This window comes from Aythya ferina, assembly GCF_964211825.1.
Source record: "Aythya ferina genome assembly, chromosome: 2".
In the NCBI taxonomy this organism is placed as follows: domain Eukaryota; kingdom Metazoa; phylum Chordata; class Aves; order Anseriformes; family Anatidae; genus Aythya; species Aythya ferina.
The window spans coordinates 63,200,243-63,213,410 of NC_140297.1; the positions used below are offsets into that span (position 1 = coordinate 63,200,243).

The 13,168-nt window shown below is 38.7% G+C and overlaps 1 protein-coding gene across 12 annotated transcripts in view; it reads right to left on the minus strand.

Moving 5' to 3' along the window:
- Positions 1–13,168, minus strand: part of ELMO1 (engulfment and cell motility 1) — a 317,584-nt gene that overhangs the window by 181,890 nt on the left and 122,526 nt on the right. For all 12 annotated transcript variants that reach the window (XM_084508954.1, XM_084508945.1, XM_084508956.1 and 9 more), the window contains 3 exons: positions 11,127–11,177; positions 9,335–9,457; positions 8,396–8,527 (listed from right to left, as the gene is read on the minus strand). In XM_084508954.1, coding sequence (XP_084365080.1) covers positions 8,396–8,527; positions 9,335–9,457; positions 11,127–11,177 — 306 coding nt within the window. The remainder of the gene's footprint in view (positions 1–8,395; positions 8,528–9,334; positions 9,458–11,126; positions 11,178–13,168) is intronic.

Consider the following 13,168-nt stretch of genomic DNA (forward strand, 5'->3'; position numbering starts at 1 on the left):
TGCTAACAACCTTCATCTAGTGGGATGCTAGTGCCCTCTGCTGTGTGATGTTAAAAATTAGGTAGAAGCTTTCTGTTGAAACAAGGTTCAGCTCTATTCCAAGTAATTCCAAGATGTATAAATACAGTAAATTAACGACTGGGCTTACTGATTGTGGTGCTCCAAATGTCAGTATACAGTAGTAAAACCCTTAATTACATGCTTGGTGACATCATCCATTCACTTGTATTTCTTTTACCCTTTCCATTTTCCTGTAGTTTAAGTATTTTGTCTACTTTTCTAGTACAGGTTTCAGTACCTCCACTTTTGGTTGCTCAGCTAGGGATGTATCAAGCAGCAAGAAACCCTCACCTGTGAGGTACCTTACATCCTAGACACACAGAAAAAAAAAATAATAAAAAAGTAAAATAATAATAAAAAAAAAAGAAGTAAAATACAACTAACTTCTGAAAATAGCTAACCAATGCACATTTAAAACCTCAAAGAGGAGAACTACAACTTTTCCTCCCTTTCAGTCTTCCTCCTTCTGATGAAGAAATGCATGCAGGCACCTTCCAATTCAGATATTAAGCAGCCAAATAACAACTTGACTTGGAAGTGGCTAAAGTTTCCACGCATCCTCTCTTTCACATCTTACAGCAATCTTTGACATCTGCTACCACTATAGTTTTGAGCTACTTCTAAAACTTTTTTTTTTTTTTCTTAATGTCAAAACAATGATCTCTTAAGCCATGTTGATAATACCTACATTAAGTCACAGTCAAACCCATCTGTAGATGTTTTTCCAGGTATAATCCTTTACCTCTCTGGAAGAAAACGAAAAGCATCATCAACAGTAAAAAATACTTCAACGCTTTCGCTAAACCACTGGATGCAGACAGAAACAACTGCATGATTTTTCTATCAAAGTCTCCATGGAAAACATGTAGTGTTCTGAAAGGCAGAGGTTTATTTGGGAAGCTCAACACTCAAGTGAGAAATGCTTCAGAAAGCTCTTCATTATCCCAGAAATGCAAAGGAACAGTATAAATCAGTAGGGAAGCAAGATGTCGAAAGCAAACAGAAACAATAAAGATGTTTAATTGCATATGAAACTAATCTGAGCCACAGGTGGCACAGTCATCTGACACTTTCCATTTTGAGACTTTCTTTTGCTTCTGATACTTTACAACTACTTTGTTTGGACTGAATGCTTAGCACTTCCTTTAGGTTTTAGCAGAATCTTTGATCATCTGTAGGAGTGTTTTATTAAACACTGCATTGCTCTTATTAACTTTATTTTTACACACTTGTTTTGCTGAAGAACTCCATCCCAGTCACACTTTGTAAGAAGAGGTTCTAGTTTAGGAAAAGGCTTGTTTTTGTGCCAGGCTTGAGATTCCTCTGGAATGTAGACTATATTTGGTCACATTATAAAAAAAAACTCAGGATATACTGAATTTCGCAAGTATGGGTTTTGTTTTGTTTTTTCCCCTGAAGGTGATGCCTGTCCTGGGCATTATTCCCGGGCCTCGTCTTCAAGGCTTAGAGAAAAACCAATGACTAGAAACCAGGAGTTGAGTGGACAGAAGCTAAGTAGAGGGATGCACGGTAAAAGTGTGAGGAAAGAGTCAAAGCCAGGCACTTGGAAAGGTTTGGAGGAAGGAGGAGTGCAATGCTTCATGGTGCTTAATTATTAGCTATCAGTAATAAAGGACAAAGGACTTTACTTTAGAGGGGGCCATTGCTACATACAGTCACTAAACTAAGTCACTTCTGTCTCAGGGCAAAGCAGCCTATTCGAATAGCTCAGCAAAAGATTTTTTTCCCAAACTGATTATTTTTCCAGCAATAAATTATTTCACTAGTTTTGAAACAGTAGATATGGAAACAGAGGGTTGTGATGGTAGAGAAAACAGTGGAGGATGGAAAGCTACAAATAATTTTCAGGAGTGCAGAAAACCTTCTATCTATGCCATTCTCTCATTGAGCTACAGACTACAAGCTTCTCCATCTCAAGCTTAAAGAAAGGATTTGATCTAGGCTGACACACAGCGACACTCTGAAGGCATTCCTTTGCCACTGCCAAATCCAACAGTGGAATCTGAATGTAAGAAAGCATGACCTTTACTGTAGGTGAAGCTTCACCAAAGGATAAACAATGCAACACTTCTTATCGCTGCCTAATGACTGACACCAAGAGGAGTAAATGTTAGAAAGGTATGAACGGAACAGTTGCAAATGACTACTCAAATCCTTCAAGATCTCATGAATGACTCAATCTCACCTGCTCAGGGAAAAAAATCCTGACTCACTACAGTCACTCTAACAGATAGATGGCTTGTGCTTGCAAAGGCAATGTCCTGAACAAATAATTCCCCTTTGCTGGTGGAAGAGAGACTACTTACATCTCAGGCCAAGCCTCTCAGTTAGGACAACCATGGACTTAGCCTGGTGAGAAAGCTATGTCAAGAAATGACAAGGCAACTTGCACCTTACACAGTCTTCTGTAAGACAGTCACTATATTCGTAATTTTGCAAATACTTGATTTGACACTCCCAGCTCTGCTCTGCAGAAAGTAACAGTCACACGGGTGTAACTGAAGAAGGAAGAACGTGTTCTGAAAAAAATAAAGTGTTCAGCATCTTTCCTCAGCCAGAAACGTCTGAGGGAAAAACTTTCCCCCTTATCTCTAAATGGGGACTATCTCTAGGCTTCAGCTAGGGAACTATTCAAAGAGATTATGAAGAGCACTACAGGACCCATGAGGAAACTTAATAGTTTTTAATCTTCAAAGCACTATTTGGAAGTTGTGCTGTGAAACAAAGGATTTTTTTTTAAGAAAAAGATCAAAAGAAAAAAAACAAAGTAGTTACTCATCTGGGGCATGAAGATTGGGGAGCGAGGTGCGGGGGAGCCAAGTCTGAAAAAAGTCTCATCAGCTTATCAGGCCTACATTCTGCCTAAGGAAGAATTGAGTATGCTTTAATTACTCTTAACTATACGTTGAGTTTCTTTTCTAAAGATCTCTGCATGACAACCCTTCTAAAGTATCTATTATAGATAGCTTATATTAGGAAGTTTTTGTAATGTCTAACAAATCAGATATGCTGCACATAAAGTCATTATTCATCCTATTATTCATGTTTTCCTTCAGACCTCTGTAATAAACCCCCTCACCTTATTCCCAGTCTTTGTATGTTTTTTTTTTTTTTTTTTTCCTGGATCCACCACTGTCAAACACAGTATTGTGTTTGACAGTGATCCTTTCCAGGTTGATCCTTTTCATAAAGGATCCCTTTCATAAAGGATCAACCTCCATCTTTAAACTTTTAATGAAATTTGTCCCCATCAATCCAATTAAAAAATAATCATATTTTCTTTAAATGCATTGCCATCACTGCCTTTTAGCTTACATATGACTGCCTCCCTCTCAGCATGTGTGAACATGACATTTCCATGGTGTTTAGCCTGGTGGACTAAGCAAGGCAACCTTTTTAAGTCACCTCTTGTGAGACATCTCTCTTACCGCTGCACAAGTCTTGCTCTACGCACTTTTCCTAAATTCAATCAGTCCCAAATCACTGCATAAGCAATTAAAATCATGCAGTGCTCTAAATGATGTCACCAAAACACAGAAAATGTTCTTAGCAGTTCAGCTGCTAGGAAACTAACTTTCCAGATATATTCTAGGCTAACATTTGACTTTTTTTGCAACTACAGTGCACAATCTCCCCTATTTTTGCCTTTTCCAACAGATGAGATTTTGAATTGCCTGCAGAATAAATTCTTGCCAGTAGTCCTAAATTAACACCTTTGTACTTAGTTCTACTGAATAAAATTACATTTCTATGTCTCTGCTCCCAGAGGTCACCTAATTTGGTGTATGACATGGTGATTGTTTCCTTGATATCTCCCAGATCTGTTTCATCAGGAGATTTCAGTGTGTGTTCACTCTTACATCACCACCACAATTGTTTTCTAAGTTAAGCCCATGTTTACCTTTACAAGAACTACAGATCATTCTAAAATTTCACTTTTAATTGTCATATTTTGTCACACAAGTCCTTACTGGCTTCCCATCTCTTGTACTAATGTCCGTTTTATTTGTCTATACTAATAAATTCCAGCAAGAGTAAGAAATCATTATCATTTGCATCAATTTTTGCATGCATACAAACAATTTACATTTTATTGAAGTCAAAAGAAAAAAAAAAAAGTTCTACACACCACAAATGAAAAAACCTCAAGCAGTTTTTCTTTACTTTTTAACTTATTTAAATTTCTTAGAATTTGGTTAGATCTACCTCTAACTTTAAACACATTCACTACAACTTATCACAGACAGTTAATGATATTTACAGAACTATGAGAAAATATAACTCAAGAAATTGATATTATGTATAGCTGTTGCCTACTTTAGTTATAGGAATAAAGTTTACTCAAATGCAATAAGATTTTTGAAGCTTCACATGCAGTGAACTCTACAAAACTGAAGAGCTTGGCAATTTCAAGAGCAATTTTATCATTACCAACACTTGTGCCTTTATCTATTAGCTATCTCCACTACAAAACTACATTATTATTTGCAAGTCTACAAAACTCTACTTCTACTACAAGAATTGCCATAGATAAACTGCTGAAAGAGATTTTAAGGCAGGAAGGAAAGAAGAAACTCAAGCTATTTAATTTCCAATTGCCTAGAAAAAATAAATCATTAAGGTGAAAAAAAAAATTAATTCAATAAGGTGAAATGTATCTTACATCTCCTAATTGGGTCATCTTTTGTTGTATTTGTCAGTATTTTAGTAAATCTCTTGAAAACTATCTCATCTGAAAATCTCTTTACCCATAATAAACTTCACACTGAACATCTCAACCATCTGGAAAGGCCCTGTGGTTGCTTTAACTGAATATAGGTTTCTAACTATGTAGTTTTACAAATGGTATTGTAAACTTCTGAAACCATGTCTGGACTTTCTCTTTTGTTGACATTACGTTTGCAATGTGGCAAAGCTTTTTCATGTGGCCAAGAAAAATGAATAGAATTCCTGCGTTTCCCATACAGAAAGACAAGCAGTCCAGGAACAACTGGATGGCTAGACATGGTTTTGCTCTCCTCCTTGGAAAGAACATACAGTCAGATCAAGAAATTAGCATCCTGACCACTACCACCAGTGGAATGAAGGCAGAATTGGAAGGCAGCCACCAATTTGGCTGGGTTTCTTCTCGTGTTAGACAGCCAAAAGAGGAGGAAGAGAAACCTCCCGTTATTCAGGGCACAGTTCAGTTTGCTTATGTATCCTTCTACCTGCACTCTTCAAAAGCATTGAAGACATTTTCATGTTAAGAGTTAGAAGAAATAGATGGGGTAACAACAGCCATAGGCTAACTGGAGGCCAGTCAGAACACAGCCCCTGTGTGAGGCTCAGTCAGATTCACTGTTTGAGAGCCAGCCTGAGCTCTACAACAGGCACTTCTCCAGCTCTGCGAGGAAAGTCCAATTCCTTTTCAGCTATGGGAAAAGTCATACATGTAGAGTCACCTGTATTCTCAGCTCCAAGAAAAAGTTCTGCTCAGGAGCAGAGTAACTCTCCTCACACTTTACAATTAACATATTTATTATTTGTGCATTGCCTCATTATTCTATTAGGGGAATAACCTGCCTCCCATTAGGACCCTTATCATGGCACTCTGAAAACCTCACTTGCCTGTATTTCTGACCTCCCATTATGCTTTCCTTCTATTTATCCTTCCACATTTTCTTAATTGTTTTGATCCCAGTTTCCATTCCCTCCTAGACTTTAATCGTCATTCCCTGTCGGAAAGGCATCAGAATTACATAGCCAAAACTGCTGTTGTTACCCCTGACAACTGTTGATTTCTGTAGGCTTCCCAATGAACAGCCCAAATGAGAGTAATGAAGATAACAGAGACATCCCTGCTGCACACGCACAGCATGAGTTCCTGCAAACTCAGACAAGACAGCAACACATTTTGATTCACACCAAGCATCTTCCGTACAATGTTATCATTTCAAACATGCTTTTGTTAATAATGACTTCAGTTCTGCAGAATCAAAATATATCCTGTGGGACAAACAGAAGCATTGGAAGAACAAGTGTCAGCCCATAACCCTATTGATCTTTAGTCTTTCCATGTTAAGCAGCAGAAAAACAGGACTAGAATTCAGATCTGTGTGCTAGACATGGTTCAGCTTATGTTGGATGCTTTATTACATAGACAGAGTTTTCCAGCTCCACCTCTAAGAAAGCAAGATAAGACTTTCAGGAGTGCCAGCGACAGCAGTGGGATCTGAGTGTCTTCAACATCTCATAACACATCCTGGCTTGCATAAGAAACAGTGTGACCAGCAGGGCTAGGGAGGTGATCGTCCCCCTGTACTCAGCTCTGGTGAGGCCGCACCTCGAGTACTGTGTTCAGTTTTGGGCCCCTCTCTACAAGAAGGACATTGAGGTGCTTGAGCGGGTCCAGAGAAGGGTGACAAAGCTGGTGAGGGGCCTGGAGAACAGGTCCTACAAGGAGCGGCTGAGGGAGCTGGGGTTGTTCAGCCTGGAGAAAAGGAGGCTCAGGGGCGACCTTATCGCTCTTTACAGATACCTTAAAGGAGGCTGTAGCGAGGTGGGGGTTGGTCTATTCTCCCACGTGCCTGGTGACAGGATGTGGGGGAATGGGCTTAAGTTGCGCCAGGGGAGCTTTAGGTTGGATGTTAGGAAGAACTTCTTTACCAAAAGGGTTGTTAGACACTGGAACAGTCTGCCCAGGGAAGTGGTGGAGTCACCATCCCTGGAAGTCTTTAAAAGATGTTTAGATGTAGAGCTTAGGGATATGGTTTAGTGGGGACTGTTAGCGTTAGGTCAGAGGTTGGACTCGATGATCTTGAGGTCTCTTCCAACCTAGAAATTCTGTGATTCTGTGATAAAACTGGAATGCACAGCTAATATCCAAAAGTGATCAACCACAATTAGAGAACACTTATTTTAAATTTGACCTCTTTTATTCTTCCATGTGCCATAATCTCTGTATTTACAGATGCACAACGACTTCACTATACCTCAGCATTCCCTCTTGCCCCCTGCCCTGAACTATGTTTATCACCATTTCTTACTTGCCAGTGGTTGCTTTTCCACCATGTACAATGGAAGGTCTGCAAGAACCGATCTCTGTTCTCATTCACCACAAGTTTGAGGGTCTACATTCAGCCATTTATCTCTAAACCATGGCATGCATTTTCCTTTAGTTCTAGCCTTGAGGGCCCAAAGTCCTCTGCTCATCTCACATAGGAATTGCCAATCTTAAAAGCTGAGATAGCAATGGTCTTCTATTACATAGAAACAGAAAACAGATTCATAGTTTTTGTTGTTGTTGTCTATTGAGACTCAAAAGCTTCTTCAAAGCATTGATTTTACTATCATGCTTATAATGCCAAGTTCCTTTCTTTCCCCTTACTTAAGGCTCCTTACAGATGCAACAGCACTGATACAGCAGTAATTTTTCCTCACTCATGAGTAATGAAAACAACTATCAGAACCCAGAACACCTCCTCCCTAAACCACAGAGGAACTGGGTAATCCTGAGCTCTATGCCACAGAGCTGAGCCGAGCACTCAAACTGCACAGCAAGCTTTAGCTTGTACCCGTGTTTGAAACCACCCCGCCTCTAGCTGTGGCTACTGTACCACATGCACTGTCTATCTGCCAGGCCAACAGCAATCATGTACCATTCAAAGTATACAATTTTACCTAAGAAGAAAGAAAATTGCATACTAATCTAGAGTAAACAATAAATCAAGATACTGATTGCAGAGTGTGCATGCGTTTTTTTTTTCCCTTTGCTTCCAGAGGGGAAAAAAATACACATTATTCATTAGTATAAATGCATGCAACAGTTCAGCCAGATTGTGTTGTTTCAGCCAAGACCAGAACTCTAAGTGGTTTGAGTAGGTCTAAGAGGGAGTTTCTGAATCCTCTACTCACAGATGAAAAGACTTCAAACAACCAAGACAGAAGATGCTACAAATAAATGCTATAGATAGCATCCTACCTCTGATTTATTGTGCTCATCAGTCCACATTATTACTCAGAGTACGATAGCTTTACAGGTCTGCCACAGATCTGTTAGACAATGCTTGTTCATCCAAGATTTGATTAAGTTAAATTAATTATGACATGTCATGCAAAACTATGTTCTTCCACATTAGATAGTTATTCTTCCAATTAATCCTAACTTCTGATAAAGCAACCCCTTGGGGTAAAAAAGATCTGCAAAAAGATGAAGAAATTATTCTATACTCCTAATAGCCAAAGGTCAAATAAGAAAAGTGACTGATTAGATAATGTACTACAACAGATGCATTCAACCACTTCCAGTGTCCCACCATCCAAAAATACTCACAATAAATCCAAGTTTTTTATAGTCTCGCGTATACATGGATTTGCGTTTCTCAATACTGCCACTACTGTTGTTAGGTTCAGATTCTGCATCAAATGCAATTCTTCTCAGTTCAAATATGATATCCCGTTGAGCCTGGGTTCAAACAAACATTAAAAAAAAACGGTTAAAATAGCTGACCTCTCACTTTAACCACCAATACCACAAGGCTGTTTGAAAATGCTGTATTCCCTCCATTGCCCAACCTTTATCTAAATTCCCTACCTTCTTACTCGAAGGTCATCAGCAAGAATGACTTTGTGGTTCCCATTTTCCAAAGGTCTCATATTTGTGGGGTTCATGCAGAAATGTGTAAGAGTTGACTTCCAGAAGCAGGACCCATGTTAGCAAGGCCACTAACTACACACTTAATTTTAACCACAGACACAAAACCACAGAAGCCAAGAGATCACATCACACACACTTCAAATTAAGCTGGTATTTAGGCACTTTGCTGACTTAAATCAAAATGGCTCAGTACTCCGATTCTTCTGGTGACTATTTCTGCTGACAAGGGAATGGGCAAGAGAGGACTTACTGCAGTTACACGTCACTGGACATGCCTCCAGACAGTGATAACCACCCCACCATCTATAATAACAACACCGTATCAGACAGTCTTTGGAGATACGCACGAGATACCAGTTCAGGATGACACCAAACTCAGTTCATGAAGCTACATGCTGAGGAGAAAGGCCTGGCCATCTTGCTGTACTTTTGCACATGGAACGCAATAGCCAGTTCATCTTCCAACAGCCAGAAAACAAAATCCAGCATCACAACCCAAGTAAGAGAGATTGGGTAAGAATTCCTGCCAGTGTCTTTTCCTCCATGAAGAGTTTTACGCACAGCAACTAGTAGCTGTCCTCTCCCTGTTCTGACCAGGTTATGTCAGATGCTTACCTGATCCTGTGGATCCATTTTTGTCATCATTCTGTCTTCTAGAAGGTTAAAGGTAAGTACTTGGAGAACATAAAGCTGATGTGCCATTTCATTATTTATGGCCCTCTGTGCCCTGATAACATGCTGCAAAAGAAAGGCAGACTCCAGTGAACACCACCATATCAGAAAATCCCAGCAGGTGAACTCTGGTATTTCCATTTCTGAAAGAACGTGTTGATACGCAATGGTGTATGTATACTCCAGAAAAAAATTAAACCAAAACCAGCACTACTGATCTAGGTATTCATCTGAACTACAGGCTTCATAAGAAATTCTAAGGGGCAGGACTTTACAGTAATAATGCACTGAAGCTTTCTTCTTTTAGCCACTAGATAGAGCCTGTGCATGTATGAGAAGTAGTGAAATAATAAAAAAAAAAAAAAAAAAAAAAGTACAGAGTGAGCCACTGAAGAAAAATTAACTCCTTAGCAAGAACATTAGAGTTCTGTTTAAAAAAAAAAAAAAAAAAAGTATTCAGAAAATATTTAAGTAGTTCCCTGAGTGTAAAGTATTCAAGTTGCCAACACGATCAGTAGATACAATGATACAACAGCACTACTGCTACAGCAGCCAACATCATACCGCAATCCAACTTTGTTCGATATGAGGAAGATGGCTTGGAAATGCATTAGTGTACAATACCTTATACATGCAATAGAGGGCTACACACAGCAGTTACCAAGCTGATGGACAATTTCACACAAAACACACACACACACACACACTGGCTCTACAGGGGAAACAGGCAAAGGTATAACTAAACATCTCAGGGCATACATAAGGGAAGAATCATCATGTAGGAGATGGATACAAAAATTGATATTGTACAGCTCCAGGAAATAAAAGAATCTGTCTGCCAAAAAGTACTTGAGCATTTTATGACAGTATATGAACATAAGGATAACATTCTTCAGTGCTTATACCAAATTTTTATAAACACAAGCAATGCAAAAACATGCCTTCTGAAACAAATTCCCTGTTTTGTTTTATTGTTGTTTTGTTGTTGTTGTTTTTGTAATTTTGTTTGTTTTTAATGCATCACTAAAATAATGACAGTGAGTGAGAAAGGGCAAGGGTTTGTTTGTTTCTTGTTTGGTTTTGTTTATCTCATGACAGATACTGAACTCCTCCCTTTTAAGAAGAATTTCTCCTTGTTCCCTTGAAGATCTGTTCTGCGCTAAGGTCAAAGACAAAATCCCTGTGATTTTCCAAGACAGCAGAAGTCTTTTGCACTGCATTCATTAACTTCACTCTGGACTATATACCACACTTTTGTGTAAGTGGTGACAAATTGTATGCAACTTGATATCAAGACACAAAATCACCAATAGAACCAAAAACACAGAAACTCATTTTGCAAAATGGAAAGCCCCGTGTGGCTTGCATAGCTGTTGTCAGGTCCAAACCTTAACACAGAGAACTTACTATTAATGCCTCAGACATTCCCTAGTCTGCACAATTAAGTTCACATTCTCCATGGGAATAAAACCCTTGAGGTATTATTTTTTATTCAGTATTGCATTTTCATGAAGAAACCACAATTTATTGGGCTGGAAAGATACCCATTCTGATCATCAGTTTTGAACCCACCCAATGACCAGATCTTTAGCTTGTGTATCACAGGCTTCAAAATGTATCTTGTGAGATATAACAGTGCAATTACAACATATGAAGACAAAACCTCTACGCACCAAAAGTCAAGCCTGCTTTTCTCTCTGGTAGTGAAAAGTAACATTGAAAAGTAAATACTTACAGTTAGGATGATGGAGCGAAGCTGCTTTTGTGCCAAAATGTTTGCCATTTCCTAAATCAGAGAAAAAAGTAATAGCTAGAAGCAAGTATTTTAGTGTTACACCTATAAGACTAAAGCTTTTTAAGGTGTTCTTCTTATGTTTCTACAGTGTTTCTTTAAGGCAAAATGAAGCAGTGTAGCAACTACAACTATGATAGTTATTTTGGGGGCCACAAACTCTCCATGAGTTATTCTGCTAAGAAAAAGAGGGGAAAAAAAAGCCAAGTCTTCATCAGCTGAGGACTTCAGTGATACAAAAACAGCAATATAAGACCTCAGAGGAGACCTTTGCAGGTAAAACAGAGCATTTGCATATACTTGTTCGAGCACAGCTTCCTCCTGCGCCTCCCACTCTACAACACAGCATTAAATGTTTTGAATCTGTCAGCCAGGGCTTTAAAAGCAGATGTCAAACAACACACATACTAATATTTTGGCCATTTCAAAGTCACATGTTCTAAATTTTAGCCTAGGATTCAGTACTGTTTCCTCTTAGCGAATAATACTTCTCCCTGTATTTTGGCAGCAGTGCTGGCATTGGTCCACTATTTTGCCTTCAATTTGCTTCTTTTTCTAGAAATAATGGCCAAATCACTATCAACCAGGATTTGTTTTGACTTTCATTCTTAGACATTTGACTAGGAGAGAATATTTTATAGTGATCAAGCATGAGAGCCCAGAGTCCTGAACCATACCTACAAGCACATACCTGTTTTTAACTTTCATGATGCTTTCCATCATGAATATGATGGAAAATAAATATAAATATAAAAATGTGTGTGTGTGTGCATGTGAACACACACTAGCATATGCAATGCAAACATCTTATAGCACTTAGCAATTATCATGGAAATACTTTTACATTCCTGTTTATAAAATATACAGTTTAAGGATTTGGATAATTTGGTTAACATATTGCACACTGCTTTTTAGACACCGCTTATTTATACGTACACAACAGTGTAATGTTTGGCATTAGCTGTATTTTTAGTCAATGATCTACTTGTGTATCAGCCTTACATAATGCAGCACAGCAAATCAACGCTGACACACACTTAAGGACATTCTTAGAATGCGCTGTCACTCTGTGTAGTTGGCACCACATCCAAATATTGTTCACATTCAGGAGAAATAACAAAACATCTTGCTAATCTTTGTGAGAGTTGGAAAGTAATGTAGAGTACATACCAGCTGGTTTTATATTAAAAAACGAAACTATAAAGGAGTGAAAATGAGACTATTGTGTACAAATGAAGAGCTAGATTGCTGAAATGTGGTTGCAGAAACAATGTAAATAAAGCTACTGTTAGGGTGAGAACTTGCTTGCAAGAAGAAAAGAATTTTAATTCTGAGGCAGGAGGCAGTCCTGGATGCTGACTGATTTCTTTACACCAAAATACAGGAATGGTAAGGAAGAAAGATGGGACCAAAATCCTATGAAACTCAGCTTTTATGCCTTTTCTGGTAAAGCTCGTTTCAATTGCACGTAGCCGCTGAAGAATGAACGATACAGATGCTTCCATCCCCTTTGGAAATGCCCAACTGAACTGCAGAGGGAGCTCTAGGCACATGGTAGGTACACCTTACGTTATAGACACCAGACCGGCTCTGCCTTTTCAAACAAAGTACGTCCACTGCAAGGAAGACGGACAGGTAAAGAATGAGGTAGGGTTTTTTTTGTTTGTTTTCCTCTCTGCATTCAAGCCAAAAACTGGAAATTCATTCTACTTTTTGGAAACAATCGAATTCTCACTTCACTCTTACACCTGGAAATTAAAACGCCATTACCGGGTTGTCATTTTTGGTCACTGAACCAGAAACTGTGACAGGAGCAGCAAGCATTCACAAAGCCTATTGCTACAACAAAACCAACTTTGTCTCCAAGAAGTCTGCTGGGCTATTAGCAGCTGATGAGCTGCCTCTTCTATAACAAGTATTGTAGTAACAAATGAGAACAAGAATTATTTGACACCTCATTTCCCATAGCAACATCTCTGAAAATG